Genomic DNA, 23,458 nt, shown 5'->3' with positions numbered 1-23,458 from the left:
CAACACATTTGTACCAAGTCAATTGTTCAGCCAGGTAAGAGCAGGCTTCAGTGATGGATTTAGCCATTCTGTTGGTCTGAAAAGTAATTCCAGATCCTTCTAGATGAAACACACTACAGAATTTAAAAATTGATATTAATCTCATCCTTCCAAAATCATTTTATTTTCTTTTGATCCAGCATCAAAGACTTTCAGGATATGTGTATCATTAACTATGCCAATCAGAAGAGTAGTGAATCTCCAAACCAACTATTTACATTATATGTAGCAAAAATACATGCATTAAAAATTTCTAAATCAGATCTTGCAAGATCAGGGGAGAAGCAGGGGGTTCCTCCTAACAAGCAGGACTCACACTAAGTTTTATACACAGATTAGTTCTAGTGAAGAATTTAGCCATCAGGCACCAAACAGCATTATCTGTACTGGAGTCTGTTAAATGCTCCAGCCCAAATACTCTGGACAAATAGGGTCCCTATTGAAAGACTATACTACACAAGGCATGGGCCACCACCAGTCTGAGACCAATCAGGTCTAGGAAACTACATAAAGACTGACATGTGAGGCTCAGTGCAGACAGATCACTTATTGCTCATTACCAACAAAAGAGGACCAGGAAATAAGAAATCTACAGCTCCCTGGAATGGAACATTTATCTCTCTGCGACTCTCCCCTTGCAGACTCCTGGTGCATGTGCACAAACTTGCTTTCAGCAGCAACTTGAAGCTCACTGCATTAAGGAGAAAATTAGCTGTGCAAGTCAAATGAAGAGCGAATGCTTCTTTTCAAGTTTCCTTTTAGTCTTTTGATGCTAGATAAAAGGAAAAAATAAGATCCATCTCACAGGTATGCAACTGTTCCAAAAATGAGCACTAAACAGCAGAGATCCAAAACAGGCACAAATATGAAAACAGTATCAATATGCAGCTTAAGCATATCATCCACAAACACTGAACCTGCCAGCAAGAAAGAAAACATCTTGTGGCAAAGGACCCCTTCCAGCCTTACCTGGGTTCAATCCCCATCTCCCTCCCTGCCAAGTCTCAGGCCTCAACTGAGCAGGATACACCTCGAGTTACTGCAAGAATGTGGACACTACTGCAGGTCCTGAGACAACTCAAGTACCTGCTGATCAGCTTTCCCAAACATCTCATTCTCAGCTCTTCTATTTGCTACAGAATGGTAACCCTTTCAAATACAGTGACACAACCCTGGAGTGATCACTCAGCATCAACCCAAGCAAATAACCTTCTCCACAAGGACACTCCTTCATGACTAAAGACTTAATTCCACATCACAATCCAGCCTGTAGTGTTGGTTAGTCAGCTGCTCTGCCCAGACACTGATACCTATAATGATTCTATTCAAGTCAAATGAGATAGCAGATTTCCTCTGAAAGAACCAAGAGCAGAATACAGGATGTCAAAACAAGCATTGTCTGGAAGCAGAGGGAACATCCTTCTCACACCACTGATCTAGGAAGGGCAAAGGAAACAGCAAGGACAAGAGAAGAAAAAAAATTACCAAAAACAGCATCATCTGTCTAGCATCAAGCTACATTATTTTAAAGAACACAGGCAGCAAAGACTATGATCTCTTTATCCTACATTATTTGCACCAATAACAGATTTTTAGAGGCAGAAGGGGCTCATTAGGTCAGTTAATCTGATATTCCATGTAGTACAGTTCATGAAATCCCAAGCAGTTCCTCCTGCACTGAAACCAATTATTTTCTATGAATAAAGTATTTCTTCTGCAAGAGCATTAGGGCTTAACCTGATTTAAGGTCTTCAAATCAAATAAAGGAAGAAAATCAGAACTAAGAATTCTGACCAACAATTTAGTTTTTGTTACAGATACAGATACTGCATACACCACAGTACAATGCAGAAGCGCTTTTATCATCTGCCAAAAAGGACATCCCATCTAATTCACATGCAATAGTTTTCAGCTTTCTGAAATGTACAGTGATCTACATACTTTCTAGTAAGGATATGTTTCTCTACAGAGCCAATGTAAGCCCACAGGCGACAGCCTCACTTCTTTCAAGCTATCTTTTATAGCTCCCTAAACAATAAACCAAGCTTCACGTGGCCAAGAGATCACAGGTTGGAAACTGGTGTGCTTCAGCCAAAGTGCAAACCAGCAGAGAGGGCTGGGGTTGTTCTCATATCCATTCCTGGGGCAGTACAAAAAACAGTAATAGCCTAAGACTTTTTTTCCCTATTTTCTACTGTGTAAAAGCTTTATACAAAACAGCATCTTTTGGTGATGCCACATTCACGCAATATCAAAGTAACTAGCACAGAAACAAAAAATTCTCATATAAATTCAGATATAATTGACTACAGAAAACTATCCATGTGCTTTTACTTTAAAATCACCAAAACTATTACGAGAAAACACAGATTCAAAAGCTTCAAATAGGGGAAGTGGAAAATCATAAATTTCAATCACACACTCTGACTTCTGTAACAAAAGAGAAAACAAGATGAGTTATCCCCCGCTTACCCATTATTAAAGGTTAGCCTCAAAGGAATGTCTCCCAGAAAAAAATTTCCATAAGAAACAAAATTCAAATGTGAATTAATCCTTATTAACATGCACACAAGTAACACGGGCATGTTATTAAAAGCAGTTGAAGAGCTAAAACTAAAAATAAACTGACATATCTTCCCTGCATTAGCTGTGGTGTTCATCCAAAATTATGTCCCATCTCCGGAGAGCCCACACATGGCACATTGCAGCAGCTGGGGTCAAGCTGAGTTTCTCTGACTTCAATGGCAGCAGGATTTAGCTGTTAATTAAGTACCAGACTTCCCATTGTCCCAACCCTACCACACCTTTCCTGATTAAAAAAGGCAGGTTTTAGAGCATTTTTGTTTTAGTTGTTGCTCAGCCAAGTTTGGCTGTAGAGCCATTTTCCAGCAAGCATTTGCTTATCGGAATTGCTGCTCTCATTTATCACAAGTGCCCTTCTGATCCCCGGAAAACAACCCCCAGCAACACATTTCATTTCCATCCTCCCAGTTTGAAGATGCCAAACACCTACAACTGCTGATAGTGTGAAGTAAACAGAAGGAAAATAAATAGGCTCAAGGCATCTCCTTGACGTCCCAGAAGTTTTTCCTGGCTCACCTCCCGCCCTGATGAACACCATCTAAGAGTCCTGCCTTTGGCCTCTTTTCTTTGCCTGCACTTACCTCATCCTTATTTAAGAGGGCACACCAGAACCTGTCCTCCTGCCCTGTTCCTCTCAGACTGCCACCTGAGAGTCCCCACTGGTTATTTTCCCACAGGGAAAGCAGAATTTATCCCACCCTCATCCTTCCCCTAAGCTCCATCTTTTCCCAGATCAGCAGCTTCTTTCTCCTCCAAGCTCCTGGCTCATGCACACCTGCTCAAATTCCCCAGAGGGCTTTATCCAGGCCTTCTAAACTCCCAGCATCAACCTGCCTGCACAACAACCAGTTCTTTGAGACATGGTCACTTACACAGCTCCTCACACTTTCTCACTCCATGTCTCACCCAACCCAAGCACAGCCTTTGCTCAGCAGCGTCCAAGGGCTGCAGCTGCACAAAATGAGCCCCTTTGGCTGGGAACATAAAAACAGCAGGACCACCCCAGCCACCCCTTTGTGCCTAGTCCAACAAAACTATATTCATGTTGGACCAGGAATCTTGGAATCATCATAAAACACACTCCTGCAAAACAATTGTGATAAATTTGGATTTTAGGTAAAAGACAGAAAACACATAGCCCAAGGAAGTGTGAAGTACTCACAAAGAGCATAAAAGTATGTATTCCAGCAATTCATCCTGGTTGTCCTGTCTAAATCAACTTTACCTTCATTTTATTTCCCTCCCTTATGTTAGCTGAAAGAACTCTGGAGCCCATGAGATCCATGTGACCTAAATGACTTCACTACTACATCATGAGAAACCTGCCTTCCTTAGATGAAAAAGCCAGCAAGCCACCCTCACACCACCTTCCACCTGACTTAGCTTTGTAACAGAGCTACCACCCAGAAAAGTCACCAACTCTTGTTCTTAAGTGTTTGTCCAGCACACTCTGCTACAATTCTCATGCACTACTTCCTCCTGAAAATGGTCACCAGAAAACTCTCTGAAAGATGCCTGAGAGCTGTCAATTACCATCAGCCCCAAACACCTCAGTGATAACACAAAAAAGGATAAACAACTGGGACAAGACCATGTTAGTACCTAATGTTCAGTTAAGATCTCTCCTTGACTGGGAACCTGAAAGATACTTTCCAAGTTTCTTAAGTCTCTAAACTTGCAGTATTTAATTCAGACCTGAAGTCCAGCCTATCTCAACTGTCTTAAACAGCTAGAAGTTCTCATGTGGTTCTCAGCAGTTCACCTTTCCCTTCCAGTTTTCCCAAATATTCCAGCTCTGACCCACTTATTATCACTACTGCCTTAGAGGGAATTGTCTTACCCTGATACCTTGCCTAGGATGATCCTTCTTTTCACACACCCATCCCTCTCCAGCAGTTCTGCACACTGAGGTTTCCTATCTCCACTTACAAAGCACTGTCATTTGGCCTGAGATGTCAGTTCCTGCCTTCCCATCCACCTGTACTGCCAATTCCCATCACACCATCTCTAGTGCAACTTTTCAAACAAGAACCACCACACTTTTCTCCACCTCATTAACTGTAAGCGGGCTTACCAGAACAGGAAATTCCAGAAGGAAACAGATGAAATTGCATGGAGAGAATGGGACCTGAGCAACAGAAAGAAAGCAGCAGAGCTCTTTGAAGGCAACCAGAAAGCTCAGATCTTGATGGGGACTGGAGTTACTAGTCTTCCACAAACAGACCTACTCACATAACTTATTCACATTCCAGCAACATTATACAGGTAGACCTGTAGGTCTCAAAGACCTAAAGGGGCGGAAGGTAGAAGAGGCGGACAGCAGACTATCATGAAAGCTACCTATGCAGGCATGGAAGAAAGCTCTAGCCAGACAGACAAAAGAAAACCAAATATTCCAGTCTGTTAGAGTACATACCTACTAAAACCTGCGTGCAGTTCCAGCTTTCCATACAGCACCCAATCATTGCAAGAGAAATTCCTTATGGAGGTCAAGCAGTTCAGCCACGCACACAACAGCAGCACATCAGTGGCACCCTTCATGCCTCGGGATACAACACTGCAGTGCTCCTCTGAATGTCTCAGAGTTAATCAAGGTACACAATTATCTTCTCCATGGGCTTAATTTACAAAGTTAGGAGTTGATCTGCCCAAGGATCATTCTGTCCACAGCACTCTAAATGGGTAAGAACATGCGCAAATGCATTTATCGGTTTAAGTAATTTGGTGCAACAGGACTTCATCATGAGGAAAGAACATTCCCTCCAAAACTCAGGCACACTCTTTTTATTCTTGTGTGAAAGCTAGAGTTGTCTGTATTTATAAAGCTATTACAGAAACTGGGGCATTAACAGGTCTGGCTCCATCACACAACATTGGTGACGAGTGTACGTCAGTAAAAGCCTGTAACTTTCAGCTTCACACGGCACTGTGTGAAGTGGTGACCCCTTTATTTAAGCTCCCAATAGTGAGACATGGAGTCCTCCTAAACTGTTAAAAGCAGATATTTGTTCCACATCACTGCACAAGTGCTGATGCCTCCATTTGCAGTGGGATTTCCAATTAGACCCAACACAGCTATGTCACTTGATATTAGTCAAATGGAGAGTCATGGCAATACATGGCAAAATCACTTTTAATGGAACATAGTTCTGAGAGACACGCAAAGAACTATGACAATTAGCAGAAAGAGCTGATTTCTCAGTAAATGCAGACATTACTCAAACAATACAATTTCAAAATGCACTGAGCAGAAGCAACTGTAGGTTTCCCATTTACTACTACCAGGTTCTCAACCACCAGCTGACTGGTACGAACATTCCTAGCCCTGGCAAGGCTGTACCACCACAGTTCACCTCACAACGCTTCCACAGCCCAGAGATCCTGCCAGCCTTCACACTCCTGCACATGTCTTGCCATTGGAGCAGCCACAAGAAGTGTGTGGCCAGGCTGGATGGGGCTTTGAGCACCCTGGTCTAGTGGAAGGTGTCCCTGCCAATGGCAGGGGAGGGGTTGGAACTAGATGATGTTTAACGTCCCTTCCACCCCAAGCCGTTTATGGGTCTATGGCAGAATGGGGCTCTACTATGTAATATTTCATGGTTTCTGCAAACTTCTCTCCACAAAGCTACTTTTGGAGATGAAAAAGCATTAATAGCCAAAAAAATTTTCTTTCTCACACTTAATGCAAGATCCAATCCTACACATTCTTTTCACTGGCTAAAATCCCAGCTACTCTATAAAAAATTATCTTGCTTTCCATGCTCTGATAACTGGGAGTCTTTGCTCTGATTCTTGAATACTCAAATGTTGCTTTGTTTTAAAGTTTCATGTTTGGCACAAAAGCAATACCAAATGAGGAACACAGTAGGTTTTGCCTAGTTTAAAAAAAAAAAAAGAGATCTCATCTAGAAAGAAAGTAATGAATGATTTGTGGGAGGCAACACTCATTTGGACAAAATCAGAGACTACACGTCTCCACTGTGTTCCCACACCTTCCCTCTTGCATTTAATGATATGGCCACAGACCAGACAACACATGGTACACAAATACATGAGGTAGCTTCATACAAACTCACACACAGCACACTTCCAGCCACCAGAAATCTGGAGCTGTGAGCGAGTCAAGCACAAAGATAAAACTGTGTTAAGCCCTTGGATAAATTGTCACTACTACCTTGGGTGACTCCTCTGAAAGTCAGCATATATATCTTTGAGACAAACCCAAACTGCTGTCATCACTGGCACCTCAAAAACATTTATTTGGTAGTCAATTCATATAGGTACTTCTGACATTGGGACAGTTACCATTTATGTGCTAATCCATTTTGTTAGAAAACAAGTTTTAGGCCTTAACTGTTAACAATGATATGGTGGATGAAACTAGATGATGAGCCCAAAGGCCCCTGCAACCTGAGTTATCCTGTGATCCCATGAGCTGATCCTACTGCCACACAGGAAATGTTACCTTTCACTCCCAAAATGCAACTGCTGCAGAAGGAGGGCTGTCAGAGCCAGAATCAGGTATCTGAAACAGCAAAGTAACCCTGCACCAGACTGCCTAGTCTAGTGGGCTGTTCCTCCAAAAATACATGCACTTAATGCTAAGAACACACTGGAAGGCTAAAAAAAAAAAAAAGCTATTATCAGGTATTTTTTAGTCTTATTTTTAAGGAAGAGATCATTTTACTGGTCATCTAACATTCATATATTCTTTCCTGTCCCATAACTTCTGAATTCTTTGGCCACTTTTAGCAAACTTCAACCTAACGTGGTAGGACAAACGAGATAACAAAGATTATATGCTCTTACAAACACAGTAACCAAAAGAGGTTTCATTAAAAGACTTCTGTGTGATGAAAAACACAGCATTAGACACCAGCAAATCTACATAGAAGAAGTCAAGGGAAATGAGGCTTCATAAAAATCCCCTGTTTACAAAATTACTTAATTACAACTAGACAAAATCAGAAGCAACTAGAACCCACTGACAGTGGGACTGTCAGTAGGCAATATTTTTATGGTGAAGTTCAAAAGGCGAGACAAGAATGGCTTTAAGGCTTTAAGTTGCTTTAAGGCAACTTAAAGGAATATCCCACAAAGAAGACATGGAAGAGTGTGCATAATTTTGGTGGAGAAGCTAACAGAATGGTGTTAGTGGCAGGACCCGAGGGGCTGATGAATATTTCTTTCAGCATCAAGAGGACAACAGAACTCCAGTGAAAAATCTAGAGATTAGCAAAAAAAATCAAGGTACATTTAAATCTACCAGTGACACTAACCTTCTGTTCAAGTCATGACAGAGAAAGTGAGGACTGTCCTATACTCACCCTGCTGCCTACTAAACACAAAGGGACATGGATCACACATGCATGTAAGTGACTGCTAATTCTAATCCAAAGGCAACAAGCACAGCATGAACAGTCTCTGTAAATCACTTTGGGATTTCTGAGGACCAAAACCAGTACACTGTTCAAAATATTTGTGTTTATCCAAAGTGTTCAAGCAGTTTCAGGCATAGTATGATACCTGTTCTACCACACAGACTGGACTGAAATGAACCTTCCCTATCACTGTGCATAATCCCTATTACTCCATACTGTACATAAACTATTCAAAATCATCACAAGATCTATTCCAAAACCAAATGCCTTGTCCTTATTTATTCATCTCCAAGAGTTTTCCAACGTTCTTGCTGCAGGCAACTTTCACCCAACATGCAGACTAAATTTACTCACAGTCATAATACCCTTCGTTCTTGTGCTAACCTTGCCCTTTAGATCTAATAGTTCTTTCTCCTCCCTGAGGTTCACCCCTCTGATGTATTTATAGACAGCAGTCATATTCCCTGTCAGCCTTCATACTGTAAAATAAACAAGCCAAACTTTTAGTCTCCTCTGGTTAGGGAGGCTATCCAATCCCCTAAACACTCTACTAGCCCTTCCCTGCACCTGTTCCAGCTGGAATTCCTTCCTTGCAGACAGGCAACTAGAACTGTACAGCACATGCCACAGAGAGCCCAACAAGGCATTGTACAATAGCATTAGTACACCCTTATCCCCACGAAAATAAATCCCCAATAATCTGCCTTTTCCACCAATGCATCAGCTGTGACCCTCAGCCTGCACTCAAGCAACGCACACCAAGGTTTCCTGAGAGCTGGGTGACTGTGTTAGACCTCTGAATAAATCCTGGTGACAAGCACTGAAGTGCTGCAACTGAAACACTACACCAGCATTAAAGGAATAGCTTTATCCTCTCAATTTAGTAACCACAATGGTTCAGTCTGTTGTGTGTTGACCGGTCCCAAATGAGAGCCTGTTTGGCCTTGCCAATGCTGAGGCAGCCACTCTACCAAACAGGCAAGAAAAAATAGATCTAACACAACAAAAAAAAAAAAAAAAAAAAGGCAGCAACAGACAACACTTGCTAGTTCCAGGGCTAAAATCCTACAGGAACTTAGTTTGGTCAGAAAATTAAATCAGAGGCTCAAATCTCTACAAGCCAGAAGGATATGGAAGGGAAACTTTTACTTTATATCCCATTTTTCTACTCATCTCTCACCATCCACTAAAGGCCACCAAGGATACCAAGTCAGTCAGACCTTGAATGTGCCACAATTTTGTAAACAAACTTCTGTCCCCTTTATTTCAACGCTGTGTCTCCACTCTTCACACTCTCTTGGGATCCTGTAGGTTCTCACTATTTATACTGGAATTGGTAATACCTTGGCAAACAACTCAAAGACACTGTTGTCTGGTACACTAAGGCTCACAAGCTTTTTGTTTCGTGCAACCAGCAGCACATCCACATTGTGCATAAAACAAACAGAAAGTATTACTACTCCACTACAGTTCTTCCCACTGCAGCCAGAAAAGGACAACCCTTCCTGCTACAATCAGTCATTATTACCTTTCAAGTGTGAAGAAAAAGCCACAGGGAAATTCTAAATGCTGACTTGCTACAGCAGTTAATTTTTTCCCTGCCCTGAATACAAAGGATTGGAGCTAGTACTGCATTTGATCTATCCCAGCTGCTCCCATCTCCTATTCTGCACTGCACCCTCCGTGGCACTCCCCACACTACTGATACCATACAGGTGAGAGCTACACCATAGTCCCATCAAATTACCACACAGTGAGTGTTGAAAGGCAGGTCCAGCTTCTGGAGCCAGGGAAAAACCAAATGATCAGCTGGACTGGGAATTAACATCAATGCTTACAAGAAACTGGATATCCTGGAGCCAAAACTCTGCTCTTTCATAAGTTTAGGGCAGGAAAATCCAGTTATTAGGAGTATGCCAGCACAAAAGCCTAAAAATAAGGATTGGACACACTCCATAAATGTAGTTCAAACCCAACGAGTCTTTAGTCCTTCCTAAGGTAACTCCTCTCCCCACAAGAGGAGACATCGAAAACAGTTTTTGGCAAGATACCTTTTGCAATATGGGCATATACAAGGAATAGCCTCTACTTACAAGTCCAGATCTCAAAGTCACTCTTCCTTCATAGTCCAGTTATCATATCAAAACTAATTTAATTCATTTTTATTTGCAATTTCAGCCTCTGGTAAAGAGGTTTTAAGGGATCAAAGTACTAAATTAATGTATACATTACTGATCTTCATGTACCCCTAGTATCACCAGCTAACAGCAGCTGCTGTAAAGGAAACCCTTTACAAGTTCCTTTTTCTTCCCCAGATGGTGATGTCCTTTTCCCCCATGCATTAAATACTTAACAAAACACACTTACCAAATTATCATATCAACCCATAACCATGCATGATAATTATTTCTTAAATCAGGACTTCTTCCACTGCATTTCAACCAAAATAAACATGGTATAGAGAACAAATGTATGCTTACAGTGAGCAACCATTCATCAGCTTAAGTAACTCTAATGGATGTCACTTCAAACTAAGCCTGCACCATCTGTTCTACCCCTCAATTAGCAAAGCAAAAAAAAAAAATTATTCAATACACAGTTTAAGAAAGCCAGTTAATTTATGTATGTAAGTTTTATTTCTCTTCAGTTCAGTGAGGCGTGCTCTTTTAATGCTTGATATTCAGAAACAGATCAGAATGGACGGCTGCTTTCTCTAACATTATTAGGAATTTTGTCAGGGGAAATAAAATTTCCCTGCAGTATTTCACCACACCAAAAAATTTCTCTGTAACATCTCACCATATGTTTTATTTTTAAGAGCATAATGTCTCTGTAAGTAACAACATCAGCTAAACAAATCACATCTGAAGTCCTGCATACATGAACACAAAGCAAGCTTAAGGACACAGCCCAGCCTGACAGACTGGGTCTACCAGAACAGCAGGAGGCTGTGGATGTGGAAGTGTCCTCAGACATGGGGGTCTGTTAACCATGTCAGTCCCTAAGTCCCCACTCAGAGGCAAAACCCAGTCCTGCAGGCTGCTGGGCACAGAGCCTCACATAGATTAGCTGCACTGGGTAAAAGGGATCATCCCATGCAAGGGTGAGATACTCTCCCTGGAAAGCAAACCCTGTCCAGTGAGAGCAGTGCAGACCCAAAAAAATCACTCCTTGCCAGAATGCATGGGAAAAAAAAAAGTTTCATCCAATTCCTTACTGCAAACCTCCACCCAGTTTCAGTTCAAACTGGCCTCTCCTACCACTCTGCAACACAAGAAACATTGACTAGAATCTCTCTTTAATATGTTGGATCCTGACCTGTTTGAAGGCTGTCACCACCAAATCTCTAAGTCTACTTCACTCCTGGGCATTTATGGAAAAGCAACTAGCAATAACAAGGGCTATTTCCCATGTAAACCTCAACTCCAACAGCCCAGGCCACACATCCCAGGGAAGAAAAATGAGCAAGAGACCTCATCAACATTGTTAGATGGGGACAACAGTACAATACTGTCGTGGAGAAGCAGGTCACTGCCAAACACCCTCGGTTCACCTCTAAGAATATCAAGTTGGTAGAAAATCACTTTAAGATCCTGGACATATTACTTTACCCTTACACCTCAAGAGGAAACATCAGTGGCACATCCAAGTCTGGGTACAGAGAAAGGCACATCAGCCAGAGATGAGCCAGGAGATCCTGCACACTTAACAGCAACATTACTAAATAGTGCCACAAGCAGCTCAGAGAGAGATTGCTCACCAAGGGATTACCGACATTTCAGCCCTCTCCCTTGCTGCAGGATTGTGAAGCCGGGAGGACATGCTGAAGTCCCTGACACTGCTGTGCTGTTCTGCTTCATGTCTCAAGACAGACAGCTGTACAGGCCTTAGTTATTGTTCAGAGACTCAAAGCTCAGCAAAATAACTCCCTTTTATGCTTAGCAGGGGAAGAAATGGAGTCAAGCAGAACTACCATCCCGAAACAGCACAGAGCAAGCAAACAAAACACATGAAGAAACAGAACAGAGGCAGGATTCCTCCTTGGTCTGCAGCATCTTCCCAGCCCAACCTGGTTGGTGTAACACATGACTCCTACTGCCCACACAAACACAGGCTGTTTGCTCCAAGTAATTGTGCTTCAAAGAGGAGTAAGAGCTCTCAAAGTGAATTCATCTCTCACTCTGCTCTGTTCTTCTGTCTTCCACACACCTATAAATACTGCTGGGGAAATGTAGGCCAGGCAGTGCCTGTTGGGTGCAGTTCAAGAGCGCTCCTGGCAAGCACAAACACTCAAATGGGTTTGCATTGGACCTCAGCGCCTTGCTTCATACAACCATCCTTAGGTTTCCTTGACTTGAAAAGCACCTTGAACTATCCAAGTGCCTTCTGCACCTAAGGCAGCTGCCTGTTAGGAAGCAGGAATCAGTGATCAGGTCACAAGACCATTTATTACAAGAGTTTCAGAGGGCTGAGTGCTATCAGAACCGTGTTAGGTCTCACTATGTTTCACACATGATGTTTTTACAGACTTGGACAGCAACATGGAAAGGGAAGCATCTCTGCCCTCCATCACTCTTTTTTGCTGCATCACTTGAAAAAGATTACATTGTCTCCACTCAGGGTGCTGAGGTCAAGGACTTCACAAAATACTGTCATGTTAAAACAGAAAAAACACACAGAAAAGCACCAAAGCCTAAAAACACCAAAGATGGCCACGACTTACACAGCTCAGAATTGCATGCCAATGAAACAGCTTGAGCCCTTCCTGTCAAGGTGTAATAATTTCATCATCAGCTCAAGCTCCTTCTAATTCAAACTGAACCAGTTTACCTTAGAGATATCACTTCTCTTTGGTTCACTGATGATTCCTTGGTGATATCATGTAAGCACAAGTGTATAGTTAGATAAGTCCCAGACAAGCAGGGGCCACGAATCAACTGGATGCTGTCCCAAGACAATGGGTCTGTTACACAAACTCAGTCTAATTCTGAGACCACATGCTTTATCACTGAACTGTAAGGAAATTTCAAATCCTGAAGATGATCTCAATCTTTGTTTTCAGCTGATACTTTTTCAAACTAAGGGACTGAGATGAGAAGAGAAACAGACTACAAATGTAATGTCTTTTTCAGCTGTGACCAAACAACTGCAGTTTATCTCTCCAGATGGCTGTTCTAGGGCAGTGATGCTTGGGCTTTCAAGGTGGACACACTAATCCATGAACTGGATCAGATGACACCGGTCCCCCTGTGCTCCCTTCACACCAGACAGAGCTGAGCATCTGAACCCCCAGCCCACAAGCAGTCAAGAAGAAAGGGGACAAAAATGCAGATGCAGGCACTAAAAGAAGGAAAGAATTGGCACATGATGGTGCACTAAGGCCTGGTTGGATCCTGAAGCAGATCTCACCACACCACTAACCTCCAGACAGCCAGCTTGCCCCATGCAAGGGCTTCACATCCCCTATTATACTCATTCACTGAGAAAACACTCTCCAGATATCCGAGACGTGTCTTTGTTATGCTTACTAGAACTTATTAATCACAGCAAATGCTATCTATAGAACACATACATTAATGAACAGCCAGCTCAGCAGCATGAGTTCTGGAACAGAGTCACTGCAGTACAAAAGTGCCACCAGTTTGTTACTGGAAAATGAATACCTCAGTGATCACTGTAAGCATGCAGTTCAACAGACAAAAGACCGGGAAGGGGAGCAAGTTATCTGAAAAGAAATTCTGCAAACTAAGAGTGACTCTGGAATTGCAAAGCACTGCATAGCTCTGCGATCCATATCAGTTAGTAAAAATCCATGCAAAAAGCACATTTTGTAGCAATTTCAATTTTACAGTGATAGGGTTACCCTTCCACTGAGAATCATGGAAGTCTGTAAGAGAAAGTCAGTGAGCAAGAAAAACGGGAATAAGAATATGCAATTTCAGAAAATTCTATGTACACTGTTCACAACAGCAAACTAAAAAGTTCTTCATGTGCTCCAGCAGAATGGATCCTCTGTTGAGACCATACTGATTTTGGCAGTTGTGTTTTTAGTGTTTGGGGTTTTTTTTCCCCCCAGTATGTCAAACAGCTTCTACTGCAGCTGCTTGTTGACAAAAATGTAGAGGAAAAAAATGCAGCTGTGCAGAACACATTAACCAACACTCTGCAAACTCTCACCACTTCTCAATCAAAAGTTCTGTTAAAAATAACTTAAATTAATTTGAAGATGTTGAGCTCCAGAGCACTTGCAACCTACACAGCCACTCCCTCCTTCACTTCTCCAGGAGTTCACGAACTTCAGTACAACCTTCAGTTAAGTATGTTCAGGCTCAGCTCTGTAGGAACTTTCGCTCTCAGATTTTCCTGGACTTAACAGACAGGAACAAAGTCTCCTATTACATCCCATACAATATCTTAAATACCCCTATTAGACTTGTCCAAGTGCCTCAAGAACACACCAGGACAGGAGTTTTCTAAGCCACAGAGGAGAAGCTCTCCCCACTCCCACAGTACTTGCTGTGGTAGGACTTCCTCACTAAGACCTGCAGGGAGATGAAGCAACGTAACAGAGATAACAAGGCAGTGGAGTTCCATGTCCTACCAAGTCATTTCTACACTATCACACTCAACAGAAGATACATACACACACATTACCTTTCTTGAGCTAAGTATAATTGATCTATAGTGTCTAAGTTGCCCAGAGAAAATAGGGAAAAAAGTCTGGTAAGATTTAATGACAATGAAAAATACTGCTGTTTATATATGCTTTCTGTAGTTTTATAAACTCTGTTAATATCGCAGGAAATCAACACTGCTAACTACTGGGATGATCTAAGTGTGCCACCATGTAACAAGGTACACAAAGAAACCAGGGTATTACAAACTGTGAACACCAAATATAAATCCAGCTGTGCTTAATACACCATTTACTGAATTCTTACTGCCTTGAGTCCTCAATATCATAGCAGCTACCAAGATGTGGAACAGCAATGGTGGATTCAGCATAATTACCAGCCTACAGAATAGTACAACAGCATGTCTGCTATACAACTTTCACTTACATCAAGTAACACTTAACACCAAGACTTCTGACAATAATCACATTCCACCTGACAATTCTTACCTTATAATTGCTGGAATTTACCCAAGAAGTGGCCAGTCCATCAACCATTTTATCCAGCATGGTCTGATCGTGTTCAAGGTCAGCTGACTTCTGTTTATCTGAGAAGTAATCGATCAATTCCTGGCCAACCTGAAGTCTCTTTCCAACATCCTTCTGCAGCACCTGCGCCAAGCAGTACTCCATACTGGGCTCCATAGTGCCTCAGAAATACAGCACCAGCAAGAAAGCCAGAGGGCAGCAGGCCCAAAAAATCCCTCTATAAAAGTACGCAGGAGGTCACCTCTTTCTTCGATGAAGGTTACTGAGGGTCTGGGTTTCAAAGATGCAATTCTGAGAATGGCAACAATGCACCATGTGTGTGTGGACAGCAGCTGGCAGGATATTAAAAGTCCAATTTAAATAACTAGTAATAGATGAAGCAACGAGCAGTGCTGTACTGTTGAGTCTGCAATAAATCCCAATTCAGCAGTCCATTCTGAAAGAAATTAAAAAGAACAGTATTATAGGTTAAATTAAAACTGGAGGAAAAAAAAAAAAGACAAGACTGAAAGCATGTCACAAAATAGGTTATTCATATACAGCTGCCAAGCTGTGGTAAGTCAGATATGAGCAGCATTGTTCTATTTTAAGGAATCAAACAAGGTAGGTCAGAACAAAAACCTTTGGTTATTCTTTAACAACAGCAGTTACCCATCAGTTCCCTAGAAGTTTTAGGAAGAGACAGTAAATTTGTGGCTTAAGTAGCAGCTGATTAGTAATCAATACTACTGCAACTGCCACCATCACCATCTACCCTCAAAGGTGGGGACAAAATTCTTAAAGCAGATCGCCACGAAAACCCATCTACTTTAATGAGTGGTCTGGATCCTGTTTTGACTGTTGGCCTTCAGCAATCCATGTAATCAGCTGGTCAGCAAGACACAGCACTAACACTGAGCTCCAGTAATGTAAAACAATCAGTCTTAAAAAACTAGGTGCTCAAGCTGTTTCCAGGTTGAATTCTGTTATATCCCAACTACAGGTGTACAGGAAACAGCACTAGCACAGTCTAAAGGCAGTTCAACCAACAGTGCCTGTGGTGTCCTGAGAACCAAGGCCACACACAAGGATGGCCAGGCCAAACTTTGCTGCCACTCATTCTGAGGTAAACTTTTGGCTTATGCCTAAAAAAATTACTGTAAGTTTAGGGTTTGATTATGTTCCTCAACTCTAGAAACTCTCCTGTCCAAGGACTTCATTAGGGAGGAACCCAGTTGCAGCCCTTTTATTGTCCCTCCATCTGCAGCCAAATGAACCCCTCCTGGCAGCCAGGGAACAGACTGGAGAGCCTGATCTCCACCCTCCCACAGGCCAGGGCTCTTGGCATCACCGTACTGCTTCCTGAAGCACTCCCTCATCACAGGTTAGCTCTTTCAGGAGGGGGTGATAAAAACCCAGGGTGTCTTTTTGTTTCCTGGCTAATAATACCCAAAGCTAGAAATCTGCCCTACTTTTTCCGCCAGCATGAGGAAAGCAGGTCACGCTCAGAGCAAGGGAAGAGGCTGTGCAGCAGACACCTGGTTCAATAAACAACTGGAAGGAAGCTGGAGGCACAAGTTCACTAATTGGAAGCACCAGGGCAGCAAATCTAAATACCTTCTGTTTGAGCAAATAAGGCCTTCACAAAAGTCTTAATAAAAACAAAGTAGACTTGACAGCAGATGAGATGCACACAAGAATCCCAGCCTGGAAAAAAAAGCATCCCTCACACAGAGTATTTCAGTTCATTATCTCACCTCCATCCTCCTTGGCCAGACTTACATACTGCCACATCTTACCACCACCAAGCACACCATCTAGATTCAGCACTGAGGTCTTAAGCTTCCCTAACCCTACAAGCACAACCACACATGTCCCAGCTGCCCACACTGGCTATGCAGGAGTCACCAGAGAGCAGGGTTCTCCATTCCAGGCAGCCAATTCAAATACCCTGCTGGCTGATGGTGACCAAAACTGGTTCTGTACATCCAGGGAATCACCTCAGCCAACTGCCTGGAAAGTTCTACCCTTAGCCAGAAGGGATTGCTTCTGTGTGTAGACTGAACTCTCTCCTCACCAGAAAACCTCACCCCCCAGAGCAGCAAGGAAGCATCAGCTGCAACTGCACACACAGCACCTTGAGCTTTGGGTTAGTGCTGTGATAGTTTATCTGTGACCACTACCCCAGCCTGAACCGTTTCAAGGACATACAAAACTCTCATCATTTTGTTTCAAGTCACTTCAAGAGTGATTTGACAACAAACTCTAAAACTGACAACATCTCACCCCCACCAACACTCTTAGAGCGATGCCTTTTTTCTTTCTAAGAGAAACATTGGTTCCAAACTACAGGAAAGCATTGCCTTTTTTATTGCTGATGCCACAGTTTCTGACCTGGTCAGTTTAGCATCAGCTCTGAAAGAAGTGCTCTTTCCCATCCTCAACCAAAATGGTTCATGACACAGCTCTGACTACCCATGGCAGCATAGGCACAAAAACAGGGCCACTTCAACCAATTGCAGAAGTGCAGCAGACATTTCTGTACAAGTCTCCCTGTCTGCAGCTCTGAATACTGGCCCCTGCCCTCAAGCACAGGCTGGTCTTGCTCCTTGCTGCAGGCACTCTAGTTATGTGAGGCAGTATTACTCACAGCAGTGTCAGAGTGCCCAACCAAAGGGTTTTCACACAGTAGGGCAGCATTTACCAGACCCCTCACTAGCATGGAACTAGGGGAGAAGTGGCAGGAAAGTGGTGTTTAGCTGCTAACACATTCTAGCTCAAGCCTTTCAAGTTAGCTGTGCAGTTTGCTTCTGGACTCCAGAAACTGCACACACGTTCAGAAGTGGACTCTTCTGTTAAACTGGATAGAACATGGTGAAGAAAGTGTAATTGCTTTGAAAATGTAAATGTAGAACTTGCTTAAACTCGAAAATTCAGATTACAGAAGGGTGTGAATGAGTGTTAGTTAACACAGAATAGTCATTTTTTATTAACATCACACATAAACAAGTCTTGACACATCCAAGAAACCATTAGCTGGCCATACTGCCATGAGAAAGGAACATTGAAAGTTACAGGTCTTTCTTCTATGTGGTTTTCATTTGAGAGTTGTAAGCCTCTACCTACAAGCACAGAAACAACCTTTTAAGCAAACTAATGTAAACAAATTTCTCTCCAAGTTCTGGATTTTTAAACACATGGAGGAAGACAGAAGATAAAAATCATGATGCACTATAGCAGAACAGATTTGTGTCACAACCTTGAGCACTGTAGTCTAAAGAAGATCCACTATACATTATGGCACCACTATTAAACACACACATGGGAAAAGAGTCAGAAACACCTTTGAATCCCAGGGAAAACAGGAATATTAAGCCAAAAGGAAAGGCTGAAGCTAGTGTGCATCTACCAGCCAACAGGTTTTTAAATGGCAATTTTTTACCTAAAAAAGAAAGAAAAAAAAAGCCTTTCTACACATGTTAGGAAGTCTGTTGACTCCCCCTCTTCCTCACAGAAGGAAGTGGAAAAAATACCACCTGAGAAAAACAAGGGCCAAACTGACAAAAAAATTAACCTCCCAGGCAAGGAAGCATATGGCTGCTACATCCCATCAAGTTTGAAACCAACTGGGCAAATGCTTCCCTCACAACAAGCTCTGAAAAAACACAAAGCCACAACCTGAGCCCCAGTGGTCCATTTCTGTTCCTGCACTTTTCAGATAAGCAATGTTACAAGATACAAAGTTCCCACTGAAGAACAGTCACGCAGAACTCAAAACTAATAACTCAGTGGCACAGGTCCTGTGTTTGGAGCTCCTCCAAGTTTTGAGAAGGGTTGCAAATATAAGCTCCAGAGCAAGGGTTTTCTCCAATTCTCCTCCTAGACTTGCAGTTTACACTTGAAGGAACAGGCAAGGTTACATCTAACAATGTCCATACATAGACAAAATAATCTAAGAGAAAAAAAACTATTCTCTCATCCCAACTCTGTCACTGCAAAAGAAGTTCCCTGTTTCACTAATAAGACATCAAAATTATGTTCTCAGTCAAAGCCTCTGGCAGTAACACATGAACTTTCCATCAAGAGCTATCCAGTAGAAAGCCACTATAGAGAGGTTTAAGTTTAATACCACATTGGAGCTCAAAATGATGAATTTAAAGGAGAAAGCTGGTAAAGACTGAACAGCCCAAAGTTACTCAGCCTAGATACTACCTTCATAACACCATAAAAGCTGGTACAATTCACAGCAAAGCAACTGGCTCAGCACTTACAATAAGTCAACTCAAATAGTAATAAGGAAATACTTGTTACCTAAGATGCTGTGGCAACATCAAACTGGATACATAAGCCAATGAACATTTTTCAGCACCCAGGAGAAACCCCACTTAGCCCAGACTAAGTGAAAGTGCATTATTTGCAATTCTCAAGGAAGACTTTATCTTAGGGTAACTTCACAGGAAATTTTAAATCTTCTTCCTCTTGCAATAAGGAAGGAAACCTGAAGCATGTAAAAAATGTAATACTACCCTCCTGGGGGGTTGCCTGTACCGGGGAGCTCTTCCAATACAGTTGTTTGACTTTAAAATGATAGCCCACTCTCTTCTGCTCTAGTCATCAGGTTATCATCTCTGTCATGTTTTGCTGTCATCTTCACGTACCAAAAAGTCGGTGCAGTCCATAACCTCCCCAGACAACTGCTCTAACATGACTGCTCCAGACACAAGCCTGCAGAGACAAGTCTCTTGCTGCCACTCACTGAAGACAAGAGCCAGTGCCACACAATAACCAGCCCTTTCTAGTCATCTTCCTGAAGGGATCTCTCTTCCAGCCAGTAAGCTTAATTTGTAAACCACTTCTAAACGTGACCACACTTCTTTGGTGTCTTTTTTTGTGTGTGAACGTGGTTAGCTGTGGTCCAGCAGCTTTTGAAATAACACAGCAACACAATTGTACCAACAAGCCTTCTTTTTCACCAGTCTCAGGACCTAATTGCATAGTCACTTCACTTTAAAATTAGTTCAAGGTATATTAGACAGATATTTCCTTGAACCTTGACTTTCCACAACAAAGAACTCCTCCTCCAAGAGATCTCCACCCTAGACAACTGCAGCAGTTTTTTTTCAAGTATAAAAACTACCAGGCATCAAAGCTGCAGTAGCTCACCACTGCTGACAGGTGGGCAGTATAAATACATAACTAATGCGTTTGCCACCCAAGCCCCCTTGGGAAAGAAGTTCAGAGCTATCAGAACAGCACCTGGAAATCATATGCTGCAAAGACTAAGAGGAAGTCTCATCAGCAAGGAAGTGTCAAACTGCAGCTCTGCAGGAAGGATGGAAGCTCTCAGCCCTCTCTACACTCCTCTGTTTTTGCTTCAACAGGCACAGCTATCCCCTGCCCAGAGGGGATTTGGTGTCAGGGATTTACAAAGTATGACAATCACCAAGCACTCAATCAAACCTGCTCTCCCCTCAGTGTGCAAGTAGCAGTGAACAAAGCAGCTGTATTGACAGTTTTCAAGCTCAAAGTATTCTTACTTGTTCAAACCCTCTGAGAGAACCAAGTGACAAGTACCACATCAAGTGTCCTACTTGAAGAAGAGAGCAACCATCTGGAGGAAGGGAGTTTGCAGAAACACCCACCGACCAACTGACAGCTGGGCCCTCCCCATTGTTCACCTGTCCCCATAAGTAGGTAATAATGTTTCTTTAGTACCAGGGAATATTGCACAACCACTGTGATTGTTTTAAATCAGTAATTAGTGTTGCCTTGTATTTGAGCCTCCTCCTAATGCAAAGATGGTATCTTAGATTTCCAGACTGACAACTCATGCTTTCCTAATTAGCTGGCGGGACAGCCCCTTGCTTATCTCGATGTACCAAGTGTCTCTGCAGGCACTTGATGCAGAGACTCCTTCCACAGTAACTTTAACTGTCCTCAAAGTACCACAACTTCGCAGCACAACCTTGCTGATAAGCAAAGCACTGCCTATGTGAATGCAGTTTCTTTCCGGGAAGGTCTTGAAAGGAGGGTTTCTTTCTCTTCCCACAGCACCTGCCACACCAAGGCATTGTTTGCAAAACTCTCTACTGCTGCAGGCAGTTAATCCTCAGAAGAGCCATGTCTGGCTGAAGCCTTGCTAGGACTCTGCTAAATACTAGCTGGTCTTCAAACTTGCCTGAAGTCTATTAAGGGGTTCATGTGCACAAGTACAGACAGTAACCAAGCTACAACTCCACTGCCATCAGGAAAACTGAGGTAGATTTTCAGAATGACAGCTGAAAGATTTCCAGGGCTTAAGCTAACTGTGCCCTTCTAGCCCCCACACAATCCTTCTTGGCCAGATGCTAGCTGTGAAAGTTGTATTACCTACCCTGGGTAAGATGAGAGATAAGCTTCAGATAACTGGAATTCTTATGCCTCCACTAAAAGTTTACACTGCTGCCTCAGTAACTGAACACCTCACACACAGATACCAATTTCAGAAAGGCAACAATCTTCAAAAAAAATCTCCTCAGTAATGAAGCTGCAGCAAATCAAAATGGCTTGCAGGTCACCTCAATGTGACTCCAATACCCCACACTAATGAAACCACTTTGCAGAGTAGGAGTGACCCTTCCAGAGTAAGGGTAGAAAATTAGATGTCTTTTAGCATCTTTTGTTTCCTTAATACAACCCCTCTCTGAAATTGGTTTTAACTTTGTCTGAGACCAAGGACAAGTCTAGAATGAGCTTTCAAGGGCTTCTTCCTTTTTAACAGTTTGAGTGCTGAAATGAGCTCAAAATCCTATAATGTCAGGAACTGCTCTGTGTGGACTCCCTCTTGCAGGCATCTCAGTTCAGTGTTCCAAGATAACATACTACAAGCAATTAATTAGGGGCAATGGACCCGTGGCAGTGGGGCAACACACACACAGCTATCATCATGACACTTGATTCTGTTATAGTGCTCAAGTTTGGGGTTTATATGTACAAAAATATCCTACCTCTCCCTCACCCTAGAGAACTAACCTTAGAGCCTACAGACTGCAGCTCCGACACTGAGGGCCCCTGGCCCACAAATTACACAGCACTGGCTCTCTACAGCTTTCTGCAAGGTGTCGGAGCCAAGAGCGCACAAGGTTCCCTGAGGGGCTGTAGTGATGCATTCCACAAGAAGGGAAAAGGCATCCAGCCCCCCTTTTACTGCAACTAGGAGTGCAGGACAAAATTTTCCAGAGTGACATCCTAACCCTCTCCTCCACAATCCAGCAGCAATACTGGCTCATCTGGGAAAATATGGGAAGGGAAGGAAGAGACTTTCACTTGTAACCTCCTGTAGGTAAAATGCTTAGCAAGGTTTGGAAGTAGAACACTACTGAGAACTAGAGCAGAGTGACCCATCACTTGCAAGTCTGCCAGCAGAACAAGGAGCTTCACAGCTCACATCTGAATCTTCTAATCTCTGTTTGCACTGCAAGCGATGAAGTTCCTTAGGCTAAGATCACTAATTTAGCCAGTCCTGAGATAGAAAGCATCTCTTCCTGTACATCAGTTGAAGAGAAAAGTGGTAGAATACCAAGAAGCTCCTATTTTACAGGCAGGAATAGGGTGGAAATTAAGCGCCTTCTCCAGAGCCACTGCAAAGCAAGTCTGCAGTGGGAACTGAGGGTGAGAGAACACCTTGGGGAAATAATACCACCACATGCTGGTAAAGATCAGGATAACTGAATTTTAAAGAGAGCAGTGAGTTCAATATAAATTCTCTACTCCAATCCTCCAGGACCTTGTTTTCCCTATATAACTGCCTGGTGACACAGAAGTAAGTTTTCACATACAAGTCCAAGCCAGAATTACCCCGGAAGGAAGTACTTGAGAGACAAGTGCTAACAGTAAAATGACAGGTTGGAATGGCAAAATAACACACAAGATCATACCCTGGGTGCAAGCCCTCAAGGGACACTGGCTGTGGGACGCAACAGCAGCAGTTTGCAAGTCAACAGTTTTGGAAAAAGTTTTATTTTCTTTGTCTCTCTTCAGGCTTCCCAGCTAATGCCCATCTCTCTTCCATGACTCAAATTTGTTTGCATGGTAAAACAGGGGTCTTTGCCTACCCCTGTTCTGCAGGGCTGCCATGGAAACTCTCGGGGAAGGAGAGGAGAACTCTCAGCAGCAGCAGGATTTCAACTGCTGACAGGGCCCAGCAGAAAACAGAACCCAGAACCAGTTCAGCACCAGGGAGGGGAAGGAGGGTTACTCTCTACATTCAGGCAGAAGCAGATTCTATTCAGCCTGGCATTTACAACCACACGTAAGTGGACGGCCAAAGAAATCC

General features: G+C 42.7%; 1 protein-coding gene across 15 annotated transcripts in view; it reads right to left on the bottom strand.

Annotated features, from left to right (window-relative positions):
- Positions 1 to 23,458, bottom strand: part of CLASP1 (cytoplasmic linker associated protein 1) — a 174,077-nt gene that overhangs the window by 146,751 nt on the left and 3,868 nt on the right. For all 15 annotated transcript variants that reach the window (XM_051787003.1, XM_051786989.1, XM_051786990.1 and 12 more), the window contains exon 2: positions 15,127 to 15,601. In XM_051787003.1, coding sequence (XP_051642963.1) covers positions 15,127 to 15,321 — 195 coding nt within the window. In that variant the 5' untranslated portion in view covers positions 15,322 to 15,601. The remainder of the gene's footprint in view (positions 1 to 15,126; positions 15,602 to 23,458) is intronic.

The sequence above is a fragment of the Manacus candei genome, unplaced genomic scaffold, assembly GCF_025592945.1.
Source record: "Manacus candei isolate 608988 ecotype Guabito, Panama unplaced genomic scaffold, ASM2559294v1 h1tg000023l, whole genome shotgun sequence".
Lineage (NCBI taxonomy): Eukaryota > Metazoa > Chordata > Aves > Passeriformes > Pipridae > Manacus > Manacus candei.
This window is presented reverse-complemented; position numbering and strand designations above follow the sequence as displayed.